Genomic DNA, 26,630 nt, shown 5'->3' with positions numbered 1-26,630 from the left:
GCCAATGAACGATTCAAATCTAGAGTCATCCAGATTACCCTCTGAGCTATATAACTGTGAGTAAAACTCTTTAAAAGTGTCATTGATCTTTTTCGAATCAGTAGTGACTGCACCCTGGCTCGTCCTAATCGAGGGGATATCTGAGAAATGATCATTTGAGCGTATTTTCATTGCCAATAGATGGCTAGGTCTGGAGCCGTGAAAATAGTAATTTTGTCTTGTCCTATGTATTAAGAACTCAGACTGTTGTTTAAGTATGGAGTTTATTTCTTTTTTGACTATCTTACGTTGTGTGTTTAGTCGTTCATTATAGTCAGATTGCAAGGATGCGTATAGGTCCGCATATAATGATTCCAGTCCTTCTAGCTTTTTTGACCGGGATTTTCGCAAATTGGAGGCAAATAGTGTGACATGACCCCTGATGAATCCTTTCAATGCGTTCCACAGGACCCTAGGGTCTTCTACCGTGCCAACGTTGATCTGCAAAAATTCAGCTAGTTTACTCCTGAACTCAGAACAGAAGTCATCGTTCCTTAGCAAGGTCGAATTAAAACGCCATCTGGGAGCTCTTGCGGAGAGCCTGCCAAAGGTTGCCGTAAGGAAAATCCCCTTGTGGTCTGAGAGAGCCAAGGGAACCAATGAGACATCGAAACTATCAAACATATTAGGGGACGCGAATGCATAGTCAATTCGAGAGAAGCTTTTGTGTCTGGCTGACAGGTGAGAGTAATCTCTGAGGGTGGGGTTGCATAAGCGCCAGAGGTCTGTGAGCCCCGTGTCTTTGGCCCACATCCTGAGGGCCTTAGAGGCCCGTTTCTGGTCGCTCGTTTCAGAGGGCCCGGACCTATCCATCTCCGCATCCCAGCACGCATTAAAATCGCCACCCACAATGAGAGCGTATCCATTAAGTTCCAACATATTCTTCGTGATTGTATTATAGAACGCTGAATCAAATGTGTTAGGAGCATACAATGCTATTATAGCCATCTTCCTATGCAAGAATTCAACTTTTGCTATAGTAATCCTTCCCTCCGTGTCCGACCATACATCCAAGATTTTGATATCAAGGTTACGTCTTGTAACTATGACTACTCCTTTCGTCTTATCATCGGCTGAGGATGAGGAGATAACGTGATATTGCCGATTTGCCAGTCTTGACACGTCACCTACCATTAAATGCGTCTCACTAAGGAGAGCAAGGTCAATATTTCTCCTCTTCAATAGCCAAAGGACACTGGCACGCTTGTGTGGGGCGTTAAGCCCTCCTGCGTTCCAAATTAAAATATTCAATTTAGCCATGGTCGAGCTTGTATAAGTGCGTAGAGAACATACCCGTGCAGCCAGGCTGAGTACAGAGGTGCCGATCCCGGCGGGCCCGGACGGTCAATCCCAGGAGTTCAGAGGAGGAACACTTACACATATATAAGACAACAGTACATAGAACACATAAAAATACCACCCCAGCTACAGCCCCCCCTCCTTCTACTCTACACCCTAACCCACCCGTCCTACTATAAGTTCCTCTATACCCACTCTCCAATCCCCACCCTATGCCCCATCCACTGAGGATGGTCATCTTCCTATCACTTCCCACTAGAGACATGGATCAATAAGACGCTTCCCACTCCCACCCCCCTCTAGATAAACCCCTGAGTAAACCCCCACTAGTCCAATAAACACAAATAATAATAAAATAAAATTCAATAAAGATATCGGTCGAAACCCACCTGAGCCCTGGCCCCAACATGAGACAACCATAATGGTAAAAATAGCCATTATTAAATAATAACTCCGCATCAACCTGCAGCCCTCTATTTCCGAATCTGCGCTTCAGCATCACATTGTTATAGCCCAAAAAGGTATAGGAAAATTCAAAACAAAATTAAATTAAAGCATCCCAGCCGATAGTCTAAGGCAGGTTCGGGTCACAGGTTAATTGTGCAAAATTGTGTGAACAGTGTCAATTAAACAATGACAAAAAAAAAGGAGGAAGGGGAAAAAAAAAAAGTTATGGTCAAAGTGCACCCCTTTAGCCGTCCCTCTGAACAGGCACAACGGCTGAATTGACCTAACCTATGTAAGAATAGAATTAAACACAATCATTCATTAATCAATCCGGGGATGGTAATAGGCAACACCTGACACCACCTGTCATCATACATTGTTTCAATAAAGATATCGGTCGGAGCAGTTAGTCCAAGGTAGGATCGAATCACAGTTAAATTGCTCATTCAAATGCCCTTAAAACAGCGACACTAATTATTATACAATTACTCAGCATCAACCCTGTAACCAACTACCCTGGAGTCTGCATATTAATGTCGCAACGTTATAGCATAAGTGGATCACGGAAAATTCAAAACACATTTAAGGCCGATTAGCAGTTAGTCCAAGGTAGGATCGGATCACAGTTAAATTGCTCATTCAATTGCCATTAAAACAGCGACAATAATTATTATATAATTACTCAGCATCAACCTGTAACCATCTACCCTGGAGTCTGCATATTAATGTATCAACGTTATAGCATAAGTGCCCCACGGAAAATTCAAAACAAAATTAAGGCGAGTCAGCAGTTAGTCCAAGGTAGAACCGGATCACATTTAAATCGCGCATATAGATGACATAAAAACTGCGACAATAGGAAAGAAAAAAGAAAGGAAAAGAGGGTAATGGCTAGAGTGCAAGCCATATAACCATATAGCCATGAAGTGCAAGCCATACCCGACCCAACCTGTTATCAAATATTGTATATGCATATTCAACCGACCTTGGCATCTACTTTGGATCACCAAAGCTCAAAACAACCTGGATATAAAAATAAAAAGCATACCAGAAGTTAGTTAGGGACTCGGTCACTCTTGAACTGTGCAAACCAATGTCCCTTTGAACAGCAACAGCGACCAAAATACGTAACCATTAACGGGTCTCGAATGTCTCGGCGCAGACCATAGTCGAAGCCCGCTGGCTAGCCCGAGGCTAGCGCGTAAGCTAGTGACGAATCCGGATAGCACGTTAGCCTACTATGTACATTGTTCAGCTAGCTCGTTAGCTTCCAAAGAGGCGATACACAAGTACGACCATGAGGTCAGCTTTAGCAAGTAACAGAAGTCATTGGGAAGCCCCGCTAGTTGGATGGGCAGAGGACAGTTAGCATGTCTGGGCATGACAGCAAGTGTTTGTGAATAGTCGACCTAATCAATGTATATAGGCCCAAACCGCCAAGTCACTCACCCTCCATAGATATCAAGCAACAGACTCGGGTGTCTCCGCGAGATATTCCTTCGCTTTAGCCAACGACCAAAACAAACGCTGACCACCGACCTTCTCCAACACAGATAGTTTCGCGGGAGCGAATAACGTGGGCCTCAGGCCTAGTTTCCATAGCTTAGTCAGGACCACCTTGTACTCGGCTCTCTGAGCTTGAACCTCCGGTGTAAAGTCCTCGAAAATGGCCACTTTGTGATCGCCAAGCCTCAGAGTACCCCTTCTGGTACGAGCCGACCGCATGATGATTTCTCTCTGTTGGAGTCTGTTCAGCTTGACTATGATGGGCCTCGGTTCTTTGTTCACGCCGGGAGAAAACCTGCCCGCTCTGTAGGCCGACTCACAGATAGGAGGCGAGGGGAGGACGTCCGTCCCTAGTATCTTCTGCAGCAGTTCGGGCATGGTCTCAGAGAGACGGCCTTCACCGCTGGTCTCCGGTACTCCAACAATCCTGACGTTGTGGCGTCTATCCCGGGACTGCATCTCCTCCATCGCCGACTGTAGTTTGTTGACTTCAGCCTGCCTAGCCAGCAGGGCGGATTCAAGACCCGCCATCTTCTCACACTGTGATGATACCTCCGTCGTTAGCATGGCTAGTTCGTTAGCATTAGCCGAAGAGGCAGCGTGTATCGTCTCCATCTTGTCTGTCAGCGGGACTACCGCCAGCCGTATTTCTTCTGATATCTCACGACGGAGGCTGATACAGAAATCCGCCAACACTTTCTTCTGTGCTTCAGCGATGCGTGCCTCAGAGTCTGCGTGTACTCTCTTCTGTGCTTCAGCGATGCGTGTCTCAGAGTCTGCGTGTAGCTTGGTCATGACCAAGAGCACAGCTTCGCTTAACTCCCCGACAGCGGGAGACGGTGCGGCCATGCTCGGCGGCGCCGGTGTCGTGCCTAATTCTTTCATGGCTCTGGTTTCCACCCCCGCCATCGTAGAAAGTCGAAAAAAGTTGATGAATGTATACTAAACACGACGACCTAGCAAACAGATAAAAAACAAATAAAAATAAAATAAAGACTAATGGGGAGAAACGTATATTCAGCACGGTAGAAGGGAGCTCATGTGAAACACGTCTACTCCATGATCGCTCAGCTCCGCCCCCCTCACGGTTCTCTCTCTTATACTGTTTATACAGATCCCATACGGTTCTCTCTCTTATACTGTTTATACAGATCCCATACGGTTCTCTCTCTTATACTGTTTATACAGATCCCATACGGTTCTCTTATACTGTTTATACAGATCCCATACGGTTCTCTCTCTTATACTGTTTATACAGATCCCATACGGTTCTCTCTCTTATACTGTTTATACAGATCCCATACGGTTCTCTCTCTTATACTGTTTATACAGATCCCATACGGTTCTCTTATACTGTTTATACAGATCCCATACGGTTCTCTCTCTTATACTGTTTATACAGATCCCATACGGTTCTCTTATACTGTTTATACAGATCCCATACGGTTCTCTTATACTGTTTATACAGATCCCATACGGTTCTCTCTCTTATACTGTTTATACAGATCCCATACGGTTCTCTTATACTGTTTATACAGATCCCATACGGTTCTCTCTCTTATACTGTTTATACAGATCCCATACGGTTCTCTTATACTGTTTATACAGATCCCATATGGTTCTCTCTTATACTGTTTATACAGATCCCATACGGTTCTGTCTCTTATACTGTTTATACAGATCCCATACGGTTCTCTCTCTTATACTGTTTATACAGATCCCATACGGTTCTGTCTTATACTGTTTATACAGATCCCATACGGTTCTCTCTCTTATACTGTTTATACAGATCCCATACGGTTCTCTCTCTTATAGTGTTTATACAGATCCCATACGGTTCTCTCTCTTATACTGTTTATACAGATCCCATACGGTTCTCTCTCTTATACTGTTTATACAGATCCCATACGGTTCTCTCTCTTATACTGTTTATACAGATCCCATACGGTTCTCTCTCTTATACTGTTTATACAGATCCCATACGGTTCTCTGTCTTATACTGTTTATACAGATCCCATACGGTTCTCTCTCTTATACTGTTTATACAGATCCCATACGGTTCTCTCTCTTATACTGTTTATACAGATCCCATACGGTTCTCTCTCTTATACTGTTTATACAGATCCCATACGGTTCTCTCTCTTATACTGTTTATACAGATCCCATACGGTTCTCTTATACTGTTTATACAGATCCCATACGGTTCTCTTATACTGTTTATACAGATCCCATACGGTTCTCTTATACTGTTTATACAGATCCCATACGGTTCTCTCTCTTATACTGTTTATACAGATCCCATACGGTTCTGTCTCTTATACTGTTTATACAGATCCCATACGGTTCTCTCTCTTATACTGTTTATACAGATCCCATACGGTTCTCTCTCTTATACTGTTTATACAGATCCCATACGGTTCTGTCTCTTATACTGTTTATACAGATCCCATACGGTTCTCTCTCTTATACTGTTTATACTGATCCCATACGGTTCTCTCTCTTATACTGTTTATACAGATCCCATACGGTTCTCTTATACTGTTTATACAGATCCCATACGGTTCTCTCTCTTATATTGTTTATACAGATCCCATACGGTTCTGTCTCTTATACTGTTTATACAGATCCCATACGGTTCTCTCTCTTATACTGTTTATACAGATCCCATACGGTTCTCTCTCTTATACTGTTTATACAGATCCCATACGGTTCTGTCTTATACTGTTTATACAGATCCCATACGGTTCTGTCTCTTATACTGTTTATACAGATCCCATACGGTTCTCTCTCTTATACTGTTTATACAGATCCCATACGGTTCTCTTATACTGTTTATACAGATCCCATACGGTTCTCTCTCTTATACTGTTTATACAGATCCCATACGGTTCTCTTATACTGTTTATACAGATCCCATACGGTTCTCTTATACTGTTTATACAGATCCCATACGGTTCTGTCTCTTATACTGTTTATACAGATCCCATACGGTTCTCTCTCTTATACTGTTTATACAGATCCCATACGGTTCTCTCTCTTATACTGTTTATACAGATCCCATACGGTTCTCTCTCTTATACTGTTTATACAGATCCCATACGGTTCTCTCTCTTATACTGTTTATACAGATCCCATACGGTTCTCTCTCTTATACTGTTTATACAGATCCCATACGGTTCTCTCTCTTATACTGTTTATACAGATCCCATACGGTTCTCTCTCTTATACTGTTTATACAGATCCCATACGGTTCTCTTATACTGTTTATACAGATCCCATACGGTTCTCTCTCTTATACTGTTTATACAGATCCCATACGGTTCTCTCTTATACTGTTTATACAGATCCCATACGGTTCTCTTATACTGTTTATACAGATCCCATACGGTTCTGTCTCTTATACTGTTTATACAGATCCCATACGGTTCTCTCTCTTATACTGTTTATACAGATCCCATACGGTTCTCTTATACTGTTTATACAGATCCCATACGGTTCTCTCTCTTATACTGTTTATACAGATCCCATACGGTTCTCTCTCTTATACTGTTTATACAGATCCCATACGGTTCTCTCTCTTATACTGTTTATACAGATCCCATACGGTTCTCTCTCTTATACTGTTTATACAGATCCCATACGGTTCTCTCTTATACTGTTTATACAGATCCCATACGGTTCTGTCTCTTATACTGTTTATACAGATCCCATACGGTTCTGTCTCTTATACTGTTTATACAGATCCCATACGGTTCTCTCTCTTATACTGTTTATACAGATCCCATACGGTTCTCTTATACTGTTTATACAGATCCCATACGGTTCTCTGTCTTATACTGTTTATACAGATCCCATACGGTTCTCTCTCTTATACTGTTTATACAGATCCCATACGGTTCTCTCTCTTATACTGTTTATACAGATCCCATACGGTTCTCTCTCTTATACTGTTTATACAGATCCCATACGGTTCTCTCTCTTATACTGTTTATACAGATCCCATACGGTTCTCTCTCTTATACTGTTTATACAGATCCCATACGGTTCTGTCTTATACTGTTTATACAGATCCCATACGGTTCTGTCTCTTATACTGTTTATACAGATCCCATACGGTTCTCTCTCTTATACTGTTTATACAGATCCCATACGGTTCTCTCTCTTATACTGTTTATACAGATCCCATACGGTTCTGTCTTATACTGTTTATACAGATCCCATACGGTTCTGTCTTATACTGTTTATACAGATCCCATACGGTTCTCTCTCTCTTATACTGTTTATACAGATCCCATACGGTTCTCTCTCTTATACTGTTTATACAGATCCCATACGGTTCTCTCTCTTATACTGTTTATACAGATCCCATACGGTTCTCTCTCTTATACTGTTTATACAGATCCCATACGGTTCTGTCTTATACTGTTTATACAGATCCCATACGGTTCTCTCTCTTATACTGTTTATACAGATCCCATACGGTTCTGTCTTATACTGTTTATACAGATCCCATACGGTTCTCTCTCTTATACTGTTTATACAGATCCCATACGGTTCTCTCTCTTATACAGTTTATACAGATCCCATACGGTTCTCTCTCTTATACTGTTTATACAGATCCCATACGGTTCTCTCTCTTATACTGTTTATACAGATCCCATACGGTTCTCTCTCTTATACAGTTTATACAGATCCCATACGGTTCTCTCTCTTATACTGTTTATACAGATCCCATACGGTTCTCTCTCTTATACAGTTTATACAGATCCCATACGGTTCTGTCTCTTATACTGTTTATACAGATCCCATACGGTTCTCTCTTATACTGTTTATACAGATCCCATACGGTTCTCTCTCTTATACTGTTTATACAGATCCCATACGGTTCTCTTATACTGTTTATACAGATCCCATACGGTTCTCTCTCTTATACTGTTTATACAGATCCCATACGGTTCTCTTATACTGTTTATACAGATCCCATACGGTTCTCTTATACTGTTTATACAGATCCCATACGGTTCTGTCTCTTATACTGTTTATACAGATCCCATACGGTTCTCTCTCTTATACTGTTTATACAGATCCCATACGGTTCTCTCTCTTATACTGTTTATACAGATCCCATACGGTTCTCTCTCTTATACTGTTTATACAGATCCCATACGGTTCTCTCTCTTATACTGTTTATACAGATCCCATACGGTTCTCTTATACTGTTTATACAGATCCCATACGGTTCTCTCTCTTATACTGTTTATACAGATCCCATACGGTTCTCTCTTATACTGTTTATACAGATCCCATACGGTTCTCTTATACTGTTTATACAGATCCCATACGGTTCTGTCTCTTATACTGTTTATACAGATCCCATACGGTTCTCTCTCTTATACTGTTTATACAGATCCCATACGGTTCTCTTATACTGTTTATACAGATCCCATACGGTTCTCTCTCTTATACTGTTTATACAGATCCCATACGGTTCTCTCTCTTATACTGTTTATACAGATCCCATACGGTTCTCTCTCTTATACTGTTTATACAGATCCCATACGGTTCTCTCTCTTATACTGTTTATACAGATCCCATACGGTTCTCTCTTATACTGTTTATACAGATCCCATACGGTTCTGTCTCTTATACTGTTTATACAGATCCCATACGGTTCTGTCTCTTATACTGTTTATACAGATCCCATACGGTTCTCTCTCTTATACTGTTTATACAGATCCCATACGGTTCTCTTATACTGTTTATACAGATCCCATACGGTTCTCTGTCTTATACTGTTTATACAGATCCCATACGGTTCTCTCTCTTATACTGTTTATACAGATCCCATACGGTTCTCTCTCTTATACTGTTTATACAGATCCCATACGGTTCTCTCTCTTATACTGTTTATACAGATCCCATACGGTTCTCTCTCTTATACTGTTTATACAGATCCCATACGGTTCTCTCTCTTATACTGTTTATACAGATCCCATACGGTTCTGTCTTATACTGTTTATACAGATCCCATACGGTTCTGTCTCTTATACTGTTTATACAGATCCCATACGGTTCTCTCTCTTATACTGTTTATACAGATCCCATACGGTTCTCTCTCTTATACTGTTTATACAGATCCCATACGGTTCTGTCTTATACTGTTTATACAGATCCCATACGGTTCTGTCTTATACTGTTTATACAGATCCCATACGGTTCTCTCTCTCTTATACTGTTTATACAGATCCCATACGGTTCTCTCTCTTATACTGTTTATACAGATCCCATACGGTTCTCTCTCTTATACTGTTTATACAGATCCCATACGGTTCTCTCTCTTATACTGTTTATACAGATCCCATACGGTTCTGTCTTATACTGTTTATACAGATCCCATACGGTTCTGTCTCTTATACTGTTTATACAGATCCCATACGGTTCTCTCTCTTATACTGTTTATACAGATCCCATACGGTTCTGTCTCTTATACTGTTTATACAGATCCCATACGGTTCTCTCTCTTATACTGTTTATACAGATCCCATACGGTTCTCTCTCTTATACTGTTTATACAGATCCCATACGGTTCTCTCTCTTATACTGTTTATACAGATCCCATACGATTCTCTCTCTTATACTGTTTATACAGATCCCATACGGTTCTCTCTCTTATACTGTTTATACAGATCCCATACGGTTCTCTTATACTGTTTATACAGATCCCATACGGTTCTCTCTTATACTGTTTATACAGATCCCATACGGTTCTCTCTCTTATACTGTTTATACAGATCCCATACGGTTCTCTCTCTTATACTGTTTATACAGATCCCATACGGTTCTCTCTCTTATACTGTTTATACAGATCCCATACGGTTCTCTCTCTTATACTGTTTATACAGATCCCATACGGTTCTCTCTCTTATACTGTTTATACAGATCCCATACGGTTCTCTCTCTTATACTGTTTATACAGATCCCATACGGTTCTCTCTCTTATACTGTTTATACAGATCCCATACGGTTCTGTCTCTTATACTGTTTATACAGATCCCATACGGTTCTGTCTCTTATACTGTTTATACAGATCCCATACGGTTCGCATTGCGTTCACCATACGCTTGGTAATCCACGGTTTATATCCCCAGAGGTTAATCCACGGTTTATATCCCCAGAGGTTAATCCACGGTTTATATCCCCAGAGGTTAATCCACAGTCTATATAATATATTTCCAACAGTTAGCCTGGGGGCCCGGCCCTCAGCGCCCTGTCTGTCAACCTGTGATGCTGCCAATTGAATTACAAAGTCCTGGGAATCACAGAGTGGTTCGCAGATGTTTTACGAGATGTTTTACGAGAGCTCCCCTTTTGTTTTGAACAGAGCGGTGAATAGAAGTCTACCTTGGATTGGGTTTTTGATGAGGCTGCAAACTTCGAGCTGGTCCTGAATGTAAACATCCTGTGTAATTAAGGTCTCTGGCGTCCTTCATGTCCCTCTCTCTCGCCCTCCATCAAGTGGGTCCTGTTCTCACAGCCACGTCCTTCATGTCCCTCTCTCTCGCCCTCCATCAAGTGGGTCCTGTTCTCACAGCCACGTCCTTCATGTCCCTCTCTCTCGCCCTCCATCAAGTGGGTCCTGTTCTCACAGCCACGTCCTTCATGTCCCTCTCTCTCGCCCTCCATCAAGTGGGTCCTGTTCTCACAGCCACGTCCTTCATGTCCCTCTCTCTCGCCCTCCATCAAGTGGGTCCTGTTCTCACAGCCACGTCCTTCATGTCCCTCTCTCTCGCCCTCCATCAAGTGGGTCCTGTTCTCACAGCCACGTACAGCTCTGTGTTTGGAACACAGCTCTAGAGTGTTCTCTGGATAGACTGTCTGTGTCACTGGGAAAGTATGCTCCACAACGATATGGCAGCTCTTCCTATTGTATTGCTATTATATTGTACAGTTGAAATGTGAGCTGCATATGGGTTGACCAATTTGATGTATGCTAACAGATTAAATGTTGTATGTTTGACTGTATAACGCCTCACTGCCTCACTGAGCACAGAGTAACAATATCTATCAATGCGATTTTTTTCTGCACCGCAGTTTTTTTTGCACCGGACTGTATAAATCCCTGTATATATTCCTGTACATTTTACTGTACATTTTGGACTGTATATTTTAGAACTTTAGAATGTATATCTTTGACTGTGTATTCTTATTTTTGAAGTTGTTTATTGTGACTTGTGAGTGATGATCTGTGTTGCTGAATTTCCCTCTGGATTAATAAAGTACTTCTATTCTATTCTATTGTGTCATTTTCATTTGAATAAAAGGGGTAACTGCTGCTCGTCAGAAGTCGATAAGGTGGTAGTGTGTTGGGAAGTCTCTATCGTTTCTGTGTGTTGACCTTCGACAGCAGCGCCGCGCATCAGGGGCGACATTTTGGTATGGCAAGGTATGGCACTCGCCATACCTTGGCAAATAAAAATATATATATATATTTATAATTACATTTTATTTTTTACTTTCTCCCTGTCCCAATTAGTCATTGTGCCAATTCCCCCCCTCCCCTAACTGGCTGCTGTATGCATGTTCTCCTATGAGTCGGTACAAGGGCGTCCCGAGTCGATCGCACGCTTCCTCCGATACGTGCGGCGACAGCCAGTGACGTCTTTTCACTTGGCAGCGAGGACTCTCATTGGTGAAGTGTAACACGTGGGAGGGCACGCTATCTCCACCAAGTCCTGCCCCCGCTGAGCAAGCACCGAGACCTGACCTGTAGGCGTCGCTGTCCACAACGCCAGATTCCCACCCACCAGCTTCCCCACCCCCTAATACTGCCAATTGTATTAGTATGAACGACCAGCCAAGCTGGTAACAACGCCGAGAGCTGGGCACGAACTCAGCGTCTCCTGCATTGGTGACAAGCGCAATCTCCGCTACGCCACCTGACCGCCCTATAATTACAATTTTTTATGTTGATTTAGAATTCGAATGTCAACATTATGAACGAAGCTTCGAACTATTCGGTACAGCCCTAGCATGTTTTGATATTGTCAATTATCTCACTTTTACTAGGTGACTTTTACTGTGACTAACTGAAATATGGGAAGTTTTTTAATCAGAGGGCAGCAGAGACCAGTGATACAGGGACACAGGTAAGGTCTGGCTTAGTGATTATAACAGTGCAGTTCAGCATTCAGTAACCCATACTTTTTGTGAACGTGTTTTTGATACTACATTCTGTTGAACACACACCTCAGAACCGTACCTAAGGAAAATTGGCTCAATTGCAAGAAAAATAATAGACAGTTATGATATTACATTCTGCATAATTTGTATGCAAAATATTGTGGTTCCCTGCTTTAGTCTGTTGACACATTTCTATACTAAAAATGCTTGTGTAGTCCTGTGTCATACCTGAATGTCATATAACTGAATTGTATAGAAACAACTCACCAAAAGTGACTATTGCACAACTGATTTGGAAACCCCCCCTATCCCCCCCCCCCCTCCCTCCTCGCCATACCTTGGCTTTTACTGAAATGACGCCACTGCCGCGCACATTACGCACGCGTCTGGTGACGCCATCGGCTGCTGATGAGAAACGAACAGGAATCCCGCTTGTTTCCTCCCCTCCTCTGTGGCTCCTCCGACCCTCCGTGAGGAGGATCCCTCCTTCAAGAGGAGTCTGGCCGCGGGGCCGCACGCTGAGCATCAGCAGCCGCGTCCGCGTTCAGGGACCGCGCGTAACGGGCGCCTCTGTGTCTGTGTCGCTCTATTGACAACAACAACTTGGAAAGCGCGTGGATTTGAACGGCAGTTTTTATTTTCTTTACCAAGAAAGTTATTCTTTCTTTCTTTCTTATGTTACCTGCTGAAGTGATCAACTGACTGGACTCGGAAACGAGCACTGGGACAAACATCGGACAATGGACACGTTTATGATGGAACATAGTGTGAACTTTACGCACGGCTCTACCTCTATGACCGAGGCACAGAACGCGTCCTCGTCGCCCAGAGAGGACATCGCCCTGCCGGCCTTCATGTTCGCCGGCGGGGCCGTCGGGAACATCATCGCAATAGTGGTTCTTTCGATGTCGAGGCAACAGCGCAAGTCGTCCGCGTTCTACACGCTGCTGTGCGGCCTGGCGGTCACCGACCTGCTGGGCACGCTCCTCGCCAGTCCGCCGACCATCGCCAACTACCTGGACGTGCACGTGCTCACGGACACCACGCTGTGCGAGTTCCACTCCTTCGTGCTGCTGTTCTTTGGCGTCGCGGGACTCAGCATCATCTGCGCCATGTCTGCGGAGAGATACTTGGCCATATGCTGCCCTTACGCTTATCAGAGGTGGGGCGTGGGCCGACGGTTCGCACAGAGGTTCTTGTTGCTCATCTACGTCAGCGACGTGTTGTTCTGCTGCCTCCCGGTGATGGGCATGGTGCGCAGCGAGCTGCAGCCCTCCCTCACCTGGTGCTTCATCGACTGGCGGGCGCAGGAGCCGCTGCCCGCGGGGTACTCGCTCCTCTACGGGGCCGTCAGCGTGCTGCTGATCCTGGGCACCGTGGTGCTCAACTGCGCGGTGTGCGGCGCGCTGCTGCTGATGCGCCGCAGGACCGCGCTGCGCCCGGCGGGGACCCGGGGCGGCTCCGTGAGGGACCGCTGGAGGGCGCTGTCCTCGGCCGCGGAGACCCAGATGATCGCCGTTCTCGTGACGACGTCCATCGCGGTTTTAGGATGCTCGGCGCCGTTAGTGGTAGGTGACGTTTCTTTTATCTTGATTTCTATTATTATTATTATTATTATTATTATTATTATTATTATTATTATTATTATTATTATTATTATTATTATTATTAATTATTATTATTATTATTATTATTATTATTATTATTATTATTATTATAAAAAATTGAGCGATGAATAATATCTTTCAGAATGGTTCGGTCGTCTTTTTTGGACAAAAGTACAAATTGTATTTGTATTCTTTATTGTCTTCTGTTATTTTCTTACTGTTACTGTCTTATTTAGCTATTTTTACTCTCTTATCTAATTGTTTTATTACCATTTTTATCATTTTAATGTCTTGTCATTTCCATCCTTATTTTATGAGTGTTTATAATTATTTTCTTTATTTTGTATCCAGAGCTGCAATCTGTATGAATGGTGCTATATAAATAAAGTTATTATTATATAAATAAAGTTATTATTATTATTAACACTTTGAGTGCCGACGACGCTAATTGTCGTTTAATTTTTTTATTCGCGATCTGAATTCATATTTCATCAACCGAATCTCCCGTTGGTACAGCAGACCCTCTAGGAGCTCAGATGGGAAAATACCGCCCCCTATCGTCATTGTCGAAACGGATAGTTTTTTTTTAATCGGTTCATTTCCGTTTTATAGCATTTTGAAAAGCCCTAGTTTTTCAGGAAAATATATAGATTCTGTGATAATCTGCATTTACTGGAATATTCTGGCATACACAAAAACTGTCATTTTTCTGCCTATTTATGAATCATTTTCAAATAAACGCTAGATTATCGATAGTATATGTGTACTTATGCACGCTATAGAAGCGGGCTGAAATATGGTTATCTTATTTCCTGAACAGCGCGCACACACACACACATATGGGACACGTTGATATCTCTGTGAAAAAATATCTGATTATCCTAAGACTGGTCAAATAGATTCCTTACCTCAGATGAGATGTTCTCCAAAAAGATTATTCCAATTCCTGATCGACATTCCAAATATTGATCGCGTTTATTAATTCAGCGTTGGGTACTGTAAATATATATTCCACGTGTTTTCCGGGCCGGCGATCAACTTGGGTCTCTTCAGTTGGCTTGACAGAAAAGTAAAATGAGGAAACTGACCACCCCCCCTTCATCAGTGTAATGTAATGGGGTGCAGTTACACAGGGAGAGACGATAGGGGGCGGTATCTTCCCAATTGAGCTCAGAGAGACTCTGCAACACTAGCGTGAGGCTCGATTGATGAAACATGAATTAAAATCGCCAATAAAAAAAAATACGACAAACAAACGCTATATGTCGTTGGCGGCACTCAACTGGCGGCATGAACTAACGACAAAACGCGTCGTTGGCATCCAAAGTGTTAAGAGTCTAACTGTATGAATGGTGCTATATAAATAAAGTTATTATTATTATTAACACATCCTGCGCCATAAACGTCATACAACGTGATTCAAGTTCATACTAATTCTGCCATTCCACGGCGTACGACGTTATTGAGATCATATTTAATTTTTTCGCCATGTTATTCATAATTCCCTCACGGAGCCTGGTCTGATGCAGTGGGAGCCTGCACAACTCTGCAACGCTTCAATACTGCCGCCTGGTGGATGACCGGCGAGTTACAACCGGAAATGGATCTCACGTGATCTCGGTGCGTCTGGGAAATGCGTCCGGCACTCACATAATGTTGCGGGACTACAGACACACACTGGCGTGCATGGATCGCTGCCATAACTCTAAGCCACTAAAACTCTAAGCCACTAAAACACTAAGCCTCTTCAACTCATTCAGAACGCAGCGGCCCGCCTGATCTCAAACCTACCGAAGTCGGCCCATGTCACCCCACTTCTTAGGGACCTGCACTGGCTCCCCATTGCTGCACGAATCCGCTTCAAGGCCCTCGACCTGGCATACCGTGCGGCAAAGGGAACCGCTCCCGCCTACCTCCGGTCAATGGTCTCTAACTACACACCCTCAAGACCCCTACGCTCTGCATCTTCTGGCCGCCTCAGACCTACTCCTATCCAAGCTCCCGGAGGGACAGGGTCATCAAAGAGAAGCCGCCTATTCTCAGTCCTTGCTCCACAATGGTGGAATGAACTACCCACCCCAGTTAGGACAGCCGAAACACGTCCAATCTTTCGCCGTCGACTAAAGACGCACTTCTTCAACCATTATCTGAATAAAAAAATTTAAAAAAGATCTAACCCTGACTAACCTTACTGTCATGCACTTGTCCTAATAAACTAACCTACACTGTAGCACTCAACACTTGATGAACATTGTTACTCAGCTGATAGAGTTGTGCCCTTCCTTCCTGATGACTTGTCGTACAGAACTTGTAAGTCGCTTTGGATAAAAGCGTCAGCTAAATGACTAAATGTAAATGTATAACTCAATAATCGACATGATTTGGGCGTTTATTATCATTATACAAACCGGAAATGGATCGAGTCGATCGCCGTCAAATAAGTGGGATATTTTTTATCCAGTCTCGTTGATGAACAGTAAGAGGACGCTGACGTCATTTTCAAGGCAATTGTACATTTCTTTGTTTACAAACCAACTGATCAATAAATCAACCCATACTACATAAAGCATTTACTGACGGTCACGGAATTATAAACGACCCCCCCCCCCCCCCCCCCCCCCCGTTCATCCGCGCATGATGAGTCATAACGTTTAGGATCGTATTCAGTTGGATTTTTTAATATAGCGTGTATCACGAATAAACTGCAATCGATAATCTATATTATGCATTTAGGCCTATAACTAGCGTTCTAGGAATTACTGCAGAAAACGATAAAAACATATTTATATTCTAGGCGGTATTTTCGTATGAATCTATGAATGAAAAGGTACAACGTTCCTACATCCTGAACGATAGATACTTGATGTTGAATGGGCCATAGTAATGTCAATTTAACAATACAATTTAAAAAGTTATAGCCCTGCAAAGAAGGTGAACATCTCCATAGACTTATAGCGCTGGCAGAGATCATACATTGATGGATAGAAGCGTGGCAGGGAATGTGTTAAGAGTCTAACTGGTATCTGTATGAATGGTGCTATATAAATAAAGTTATTATTATTAAGTCTAACTGGTATCTGTATGAATGGTGCTATATAAATAAAGTTATTATTATTAAGTCTAACTGGTATCTGTATGAATGGTGCTATATAAAGTTATTATTATTATTAACCCTTTCAGTGCCACGGATGACATATCTCATTTTATCAGCCCCCCCATTGAGTGCCCACGACGACAAATATAGTTTTATTTTTTTATTAGCGATCTGAATTCATATTTCATCAACCGAGTGTCCCGTTGGTACACCTGCCCCTACAGAAGCTCAGATTGGAAAAAAGCGCCCCCTATCGTCTATCCCTGTGTAACTGCAGGTCAGTCGCTTAGACTGACCTGGGATCTGTAGATATGTAGGGGTGGAGCCAACTGGCTCCTTGTGCTGGCGAGCAGTCTGCTCAAGAGGGATCTGATCGCGGGACAGAAATCGGCCGGGAATATATATTTACAGCAGCCAATAATCAATCAATAAGCGTGATCGATATTTGGAATGGCGATCAGGAATTGGAATAATCTTTTTGGAGAACATCCGAGTCTAAGGAATCTATTTTACCAGTCTTAGGATAATCAGACCCGTTTTCACGGAGATTTCAGCTTTTGCCCTATGTGTGATGTGGCTGTTTGGCTGTGATCGCTGATGAGGAAATAAGAGAATCGATTTTTCAGCTTGCGTCTATAGCGTGCATACGTACACATATACTATCGATAATCTAGCGTTTATTTGAAAACGATTCATGAATAGGCCGAAAAATTACAACGTTTTTGTGTATTCTAGAATATTCCAGTAAATGTCTTTTATCATGGAATCTTTATATTTTCCTTGAAAACGAGGGCTTTTCAAAATGCTATAAAACGAAAATGAACCGATAAAAAAAAATTCGTTTCGACAATGTTGACTGGAAACGAGTCATTGATAAGCGACGGGCAGATTAGACACATAGCCATAATTTAGACAGAGATTATGCGTTCACAACGCTATCATTGAAGTGGGTGGTGGCATTTAACGGGTAAATCAAGGTCAATCAAAGGCACTGAAAGTGTTAAGAGTCTAACTGGTATCTGTATGAATGGTGCTATATAAATAAAGTTATTATTAAGAGTCTAACTGGTATCTGTATGAATGGTGCTATATAAATAAAGTTATTATTAAGAGTCTAACTGGTATCTGTATGAATGGTGCTATATAAATAAAGTTATTATTATTAAGTCTAACTGGTATCTGTATGAATGGTGCTATATAAATAAAGTTATTATTATTAAGTCTAACTGGTATCTGTATGAATGGTGCTATATAAATAAAGTTATTATTATTATTAACCCTTTCAGTGCCACGGATGACATATCTCATTTTATCAGCCCCCCCATTGAGTGCCCACGACGACAAATATAGTTTTATTTTTTTATTAGCGATCTGAATTCATATTTCATCAACCATATTTCATCAACTATTGTGGACTTCAGGAGGTCGGGGGTCAAGGACTACAGCCCCCTCAGCATCGACGGGGCACCGGTTGAGAGAGTCAACAGCTTTAAGTACCTCGGAGCCTACATATCCGAGGACTTGACATGGACCACACACATTGACAGTGTTGTGAAGAAGGCACGACAACGCCTCTACTTCCTCAGGCGCCTAAGGAAGTTCCAAGTCAGTCAGAAGATCCTTAAGAACTTCTACTCATGTACAATAGAGAGCATCTTGACCGGCAACATCACCTCCTGGTTTGGGAATAGCACTGCACAAGACCGAAGCAGACTACAAAGAGTGACACGTTCAGCCGAACGCACAATTGGAGGGGGGCTCCCCACCCTCCAGAACATTTACAACAAGCGTTGCACGGGCAAGGCTAAGAGAATCATTAAAGACTCCAGTCACCCGAACAACTGCCTCTTTGAACTGCTGCGGTCAGGCAAGCGATACCGGAGTCTCAAGGAGAGCACAGAAAGACTCAGAAGAAGCTTCTATCCCCAGGCCATCAGGCTGCTAAACGAACAATGAATGAACACTACACAACAACAACCACCAAACGCACATAGCACACACATCCACACGCACACAGCACACACATCCACACGCACACACTCACTTTAAACAAACACACTGTAGCACCCACTCCACACACTTTATAGCACACACCCACTTTAAACAAACACACTGTAGCACCCACTCCCCACACTTTATATTTATTGATGAAGGATTGCACTACAACTCGTACACCTTACTGTAAATTGTACCTAAAATTGTACCTCATCCCATTTCTGCTTTGCACTAGATAGTACTGTACATTAGTACACTGCATAGTATTGTATATTATATGGTAACTCAGTTACGTCTATTCTGCATCGAACATTGTACATATGTCTATACCGAACACTGTGACCTCATTTTTCTTCTTCTAAATTACATGCTATATTATGTTATTTGATACTATCTTGTCTAGCACAGTCTCTGGAGCGTAACAGTAAGAAGCATTTTGTATGAAAGTATTCTGTACTTCTGTATGACAACTATTAAAGAACTTGAACTTGAACTTGGTATCTGTATGAATGGTGCTATATAAATAAAGTTATTATTAAGAGTCTAACTGGTATCTGTATGAATGGTGCTATATAAATAAAGTTATTATTATTATTAAGAGTCTAACTGGTATCTGTATGAATGGTGCTATATAAATAAAGTTATTATTATTATTAAGAGTCTAACTGGTATCTGTATGAATGGTGCTATATAAATAAAGTTATTATTATTACTAAGAGTCTAACTGGTATCTGTATGAATGGTGCTATATAAATAAAGTTATTATTATTAAGAGTCTAACTGGTATCTGTATGAATGGTGCTATATAAATAAAGTTATTATTATTATTAAGAGTCTAACTGGTATCTGTATGAATGGTGCTATATAAATAAAGTTATTATTAAGAGTCTAACTGGTATCTGTATGAATGGTGCTATATAAATAAAGTTATTATTATTATTAAGAGTCTAACTGGTATCTGTATGAATGGTGCTATATAAATAAAGTTATTATTATTAAGAGTCTAACTGGTATCTGTATGAATGGTGCTATATAAATAAAGTTATTATTATTATTATTATTAAGAGTCTAACTGGTATCTGTATGAATGGTGCTATATAAATAAAGTTATTATTATTAAGAGTCTAACTGGTATCTGTATGAATGGTGCTATATAAATAAAGTTATTATTATTAAGAGTCTAACTGGTATCTGTATGAATGGTGCTATATAAATAAAGTTATTATTATTATTATTAAGAGTCTAACTGGTATCTGTATGAATGGTGCTATATAAATAAAGTTATTATTATTAAGAGTCTAACTGGTATCTGTATGAATGGTGCTATATAAATAAAGTTATTATTATTAAGAGTCTAACTGGTATCTGTATGAATGGTGCTATATAAATAAAGTTATTATTATTATTAAGTCTAACTGGTATCTGTATGAATGGTGCTATATAAATAAAGTTATTATTATTAAGAGTCTAACTGGTATCTGTATGAATGGTGCTATATAAATAAAGTTATTATTATTATTAAGAGTCTAACTGGTATCTTGTATGAATGGTGCTATATAAATAAAGTTATTATTATTAAGAGTCTAACTGGTATCTGTATGAATGGTGCTATATAAATAAAGTTATTATTATTATTAAGAGTCTAACTGGTATCTGTATGAATGGTGCTATATAAATAAAGTTATTATTATTATTAAGAGTCTAACTGGTATCTGTATGAATGGTGCTATATAAATAAAGTTATTATTATTAAGAGTCTAACTGGTATCTGTATGAATGATGCTATATAAATAAAGTTATTATTATTATTAAGAGTCTAACTGGTATCTGTATGAATGGTGCTATATAAATAAAGTTATTATTATTAAGAGTCTAACTGGTATCTGTATGAATGGTGCTATATAAATAAAGTTATTATTATTATTAAGAGTCTAACTGGTATCTGTATGAATGGTGCTATATAAATAAAGTTATTATTATTATTAAGAGTCTAACTGGTATCTGTATGAATGGTGCTATATAAATAAAGTTATTATTATTATTAAGAGTCTAACTGGTATCTGTATGAATGGTGCTATATAAATAAAGTTATTATTAAGAGTCTAACTGGTATCTGTATGAATGGTGCTATATAAATAAAGTTATTATTATTAAGAGTCTAACTGGTATCTGTATGAATGGTGCTATATAAATAAAGTTATTATTATTATTAAGAGTCTAACTGGTATCTGTATGAATGGTGCTATATAAATAAAGTTATTATTAAGAGTCTAACTGGTATCTGTATGAATGGTGCTATATAAATAAAGTTATTATTATTATTAAGAGTCTAACTGGTATCTGTATGAATGGTGCTATATAAATAAAGTTATTATTATTATTAAGAGTCTAACTGGTATCTGTATGAATGGTGCTATATAAATAAAGTTATTATTATTAAGAGTCTAACTGGTATCTGTATGAATGGTGCTATATAAATAAAGTTATTATTATTATTAAGAGTCTAACTGGTATCTGTATGAATGGTGCTATATAAATAAAGTTATTATTATTAAGAGTCTAACTGGTATCTGTATGAATGGTGCTATATAAATAAAGTTATTATTATTATTAAGAGTCTAACTGGTATCTGTATGAATGGTGCTATATAAATAAAGTTATTATTATTATTAAGAGTCTAACTGGTATCTGTATGAATGGTGCTATATAAATAAAGTTATTATTATTATTAAGAGTCTAACTGGTATCTGTATGAATGGTGCTATATAAATAAAGTTATTATTATTATTAAGAGTCTAACTGGTATCTGTATGAATGGTGCTATATAAATAAAGTTATTATTATTATTAAGAGTCTAACTGGTATCTGTATGAATGGTGCTATATAAATAAAGTTATTATTAAGAGTCTAACTGGTATCTGTATGAATGGTGCTATATAAATAAAGTTATTATTATTATTAAGAGTCTAACTGGTATCTGTATGAATGGTGCTATATAAATAAAGTTATTATTATTAAGAGTCTAACTGGTATCTGTATGAATGGTGCTATATAAATAAAGTTATTATTATTACTAAGAGTCTAACTGGTATCTGTATGAATGGTGCTATATAAATAAAGTTATTATTATTATTAAGAGTCTAACTGGTATCTGTATGAATGGTGCTATATAAATAAAGTTATTATTATTATTAAGAGTCTAACTGGTATCTGTATGAATGGTGCTATATAAATAAAGTTATTATTATTACTAAGAGTCTAACTGGTATCTGTATGAATGGTGCTATATAAATAAAGTTATTATTATTATTAAGAGTCTAACTGGTATCTGTATGAATGGTGCTATATAAATAGTTATTATTATTATTATTATTATTAAGAGTCTAACTGGTATCTGTATGAATGGTGCTATATAAATAAAGTTATTATTATTATTAAGAGTCTAACTGGTATCTGTATGAATGGTGCTATATAAATAAAGTTATTATTATTATTAAGAGTCTAACTGGTATCTGTATGAATGGTGCTATATAAATAAAGTTATTATTATTATTAAGAGTCTAACTGGTATCTGTATGAATGGTGCTATATAAATAAAGTTATTATTATTATTAAGAGTCTAACTGGTATCTGTATGAATGGTGCTATATAAATAAAGTTATTATTATTATTAAGAGTCTAACTGGTATCTGTATGAATGGTGCTATATAAATAGTTATTATTATTATTATTATTAAGAGTCTAACTGGTATCTGTATGAATGGTGCTATATAAATAAAGTTATTATTATTATTAAGAGTCTAACTGGTATCTGTATGAATGGTGCTATATAAATAAAGATATTATTATTATTAAGAGTCTAACTGGTATCTGTATGAATGGTGCTATATAAATAAAGTTATTATTAAGAGTCTAACTGGTATCTGTATGAATGGTGCTATATAAATAAAGTTATTATTAAGAGTCTAACTGGTATCTGTATGAATGGTGCTATATAAATAAAGTTATTATTAAGAGTCTAACTGGTATCTGTATGAATGGTGCTATATAAATAAAGTTATTATTAAGAGTCTAACTGGTATCTGTATGAATGGTGCTATATAAATAAAGTTATTATTATTATTAAGAGTCTAACTGGTATCTGTATGAATGGTGCTATATAAATAAAGTTATTATTAAGAGTCTAACTGGTATCTGTATGAATGGTGCTATATAAATAGTTATTATTATTATTATTATTAAGAGTCTAACTGGTATCTGTATGAATGGTGCTATATAAATAAAGTTATTATTAAGAGTCTAACTGGTATCTGTATGAATGGTGCTATATAAATAAAGTTATTATTATTATTAAGAGTCTAACTGGTATCTGTATGAATGGTGCTATATAAATAAAGTTATTATTATTATTAAGAGTCTAACTGGTATCTGTATGAATGGTGCTATATAAATAAAGTTATTATTAAGAGTCTAACTGGTATCTGTATGAATGGTGCTATATAAATAAAGTTATTATTAAGAGTCTAACTGGTATCTGTATGAATGGTGCTATATAAATAAAGTTATTATTAAGAGTCTAACTGGTATCTGTATGAATGGTGCTATATAAATAAAGTTATTATTATTATTAAGAGTCTAACTGGCTGTTGTTTTACTGCAGGTGCGTGTGTTTTCCAACCACGTGACACGCGAACACGACTACAAAGCCGATCTGGCGGCGATCCGGATCGCGTCCGTCAACCCCATCCTGGACCCGTGGATCTACATCCTGCTGAGGAGGTCCCTGTTCTGGCGGATACTGAGTTTGTCCAAAACTATTTACAACGGTCGCAAAAGAACCCCGTTACCCACCGCACCACGGACACTGCGTTACCATGGAGATGGGCCTACAACAGACAATCATGTGTTCACGCAACTTTTGTGCAACACCAACGTCATCACTCACCTCCCTGCCAGCAGGGAGACCTTCACTCTGTGTGACGGTCCCAGAGAACCTGCAGTAACATGAACTCCCACTGGCCGTCTAGAAGCCAACATTAATGGACACATGAGTCACGACACTGTGAATGAACAAGCCTGTCTTTTGTTTTTACCTACTTTTTCTTTCTCCTCCTTTTTCTGTGATTTCTTCTCCCATCCCAATTTCCTCTCGTGCCAATTCTCCCTCCCCTGTCCTGATCGTTGCTCGCATGTGCCCCCCACTGGCCAGTTGTAGGGAGGATAGAAGCCCATCACATGTCCCCTCCGATACATGAGGAGGCAGCCAGCCACATCTTTTCACCTGCCAGCGCGGACTCTCATTGGCGAGGAGTAACGTGTGGGAGGCTCACACTACCCCTCGCCATTTCCTGTCTCTGCTGTGCAGGCGTCCCCCAACCGACCTGTAGGGGTCACTGTCCACAACGTCCAGATTACCACCCATCGACTCCTCCCCCGCTGACTCTGCCAATTGAGTCAGTATGACGGCCGGCCCAAGCCGGAGGCAACGGCGACAGCAGGATTCGATACCGGTGTCTATTGCGTTGGTGACGAGCGCAATGTCCGCTGCGCCACCCAGGCGCAAGAACAAGCCTGTCTGGAGTCAACCGTTCTGGGTTCACTTTCCATAAAAACCTCTTTCATGACAAATTTGATCTTTGGCCTGGACTGAAGCATGCAGGCCATTAACTGATTTATTTAACAAGCTAAATGTCAATGATAGATGGGTTTAGTAAAGCTTTTCTCTATTTATTTTTTTACACCGAGACCTTCAAATCTCACAAGTGTTTTCAATTCAACCTGTGCAATTACATTTACTATTTGAATAAAATGCTCTAAATAAAAGCCCATTCCGTTTTTTTTGTTTCTTAGGGGCAAAAGCACCTATGGCATTCTTTGACCATTTTACAAGAAATATGCAGGCTACTGTCTATAATGACGGTCCTAAAAGGGTTAATCGATTGGTCTGGAGTGTTCCTTGTAAGATCCATGTCCCTGTGATCCTAGAGAACAGGAGGAGCGCCCTCTGCTGGTAGTTCTGTTGCACTTCACTCCTTGAACATCTCAAGCTTCGAGTCAATAATTGAAACATATACTTATTTTCAAAGAAAAGATGTAGCCCTTTGTGGGGTTATGGGAGACGATGTGCCATCAGCGCTCAGCCACTGCAATGCAGCTTTGCTCTACGCTAGCTTTCTGTTTATATAGAATGTTCTCAGAAGTTAGCTTGTGATTGGAAGGTTGGAGGTTGGATCCCCAGACCAGCAGGAGATCTGGGCGGCTGGACGTGTGGTGCACACTGCACCAGTAATGCTGCCCTCCCTCACCAGGCAGCTGGACGTGTGGTGCACACTGCACCAGTAATGCTGCCCTCCCTCACCAGGCAGCTGGACGTGTGGTGCACACTGCACCAGTAATGCTGCCCTCCCTCACCAGGCAGCTGGACGTGTGGTGCACACTGCACCAGTAATGCTGCCCTCCCTCACCAGGCAGCTGGACGTGTGGTGCACACTGCACCAGTAATGCTGCCCTCCCTCACCAGGCAGCTGGACGTGTGGTGCACACTGCACCAGTAATGCTGCCCTCCCTCACCAACTACTGCTTTGCCTTAACACATTGGGCGCCGGGGGTTGTGCCCATCTTATACCACTCTCTGCCACCGTTGAAAGCCTATGGAGATGTTTACCTTCTTTGCAGGGCTATAACTTTTTAAATTGTATTGCTATATTGACATTACTATGGCCCATTCAACATCGATTATCTATCGTTCAGGATGTGGGAACGTTATATTTTTTCATTCATTAATACCTTCAAGAATATAAGTGTTTTTAATCTTTTCTGCTGTAATTCCAAAAACAGTAGTTATAGGCCCTGAAGCATAATAGATTATTGATTGGCGTTTCTTTCCCATACAGGCTATATAATTTTTTTTTAATGTATATGATCGGTATACATTATGCTTCATCATGCGTGAAGGAAAGGGGGGGGGGGGTCGTTTATAATTCCTTGATCGTCAGTAACGGCTTTATTTAGTATGGGTTGATATATTGATCAGACTGTTTGCAAACAAGGAAATGCACAATCGGGCTGTAAATAACGTTACTGTTCTCTTACTGTGCGCCGATGAGACTGGATGAGAAAGATCCCAATTATTCGACGCCGATCACCTAGATCCATTTCCGTTTTGTATGGCGCATTAAACGCAGAAATCATATCGATTATTGCGTTATGGCAGCGATCCATATGCACTATTGTGTCCGTCTGTCTGGACCCACAGAGAGATGTGACTGGCGGAGGAATTTCCTCGACGCACCGATGACACTTTCCGGTGTAACTCGCCCGACCATCCACCAGGCGGCGGTATTGAGGAGTTGCAGTCCCATCTAGGGTCCCGCTGCAGCACCGGAGGTTGGGTGGATGAATTATGAATGCCATGGCGCTAAAAATTATATATTGATCTAAAAAAAAAACGCTGTACAGCGATG

At 40.2% G+C, this 26,630-nt stretch overlaps 1 protein-coding gene across 1 annotated transcript; it reads left to right on the top strand.

Annotated features, from left to right (window-relative positions):
• Positions 1 to 13,275: 13,275 nt before the first annotated feature.
• LOC311231860 (prostaglandin E2 receptor EP4 subtype-like) lies at positions 13,276 to 24,175 on the top strand (the record flags this gene model as incomplete). Its single annotated transcript, XM_084318482.1, has 2 exons — positions 13,276 to 14,039; positions 23,828 to 24,175. The coding sequence occupies exons 1-2, from the start codon at positions 13,326 to 13,328 to the stop codon at positions 24,173 to 24,175; spliced, it is 1,062 nt and encodes a 353-aa protein (XP_084174608.1). The 5' UTR covers positions 13,276 to 13,325.
• Positions 24,176 to 26,630: the final 2,455 nt, after the last annotated feature.

This window comes from Notolepis coatsorum, assembly GCF_963971535.1.
Source record: "Notolepis coatsorum genome assembly, chromosome: 7".
In the NCBI taxonomy this organism is placed as follows: Eukaryota; Metazoa; Chordata; class Actinopteri; order Aulopiformes; family Paralepididae; genus Notolepis; species Notolepis coatsorum.
The sequence above is the reverse complement of the archived record's forward strand: the minus strand, read 5'-3'. Positions and strand labels throughout refer to the sequence as shown.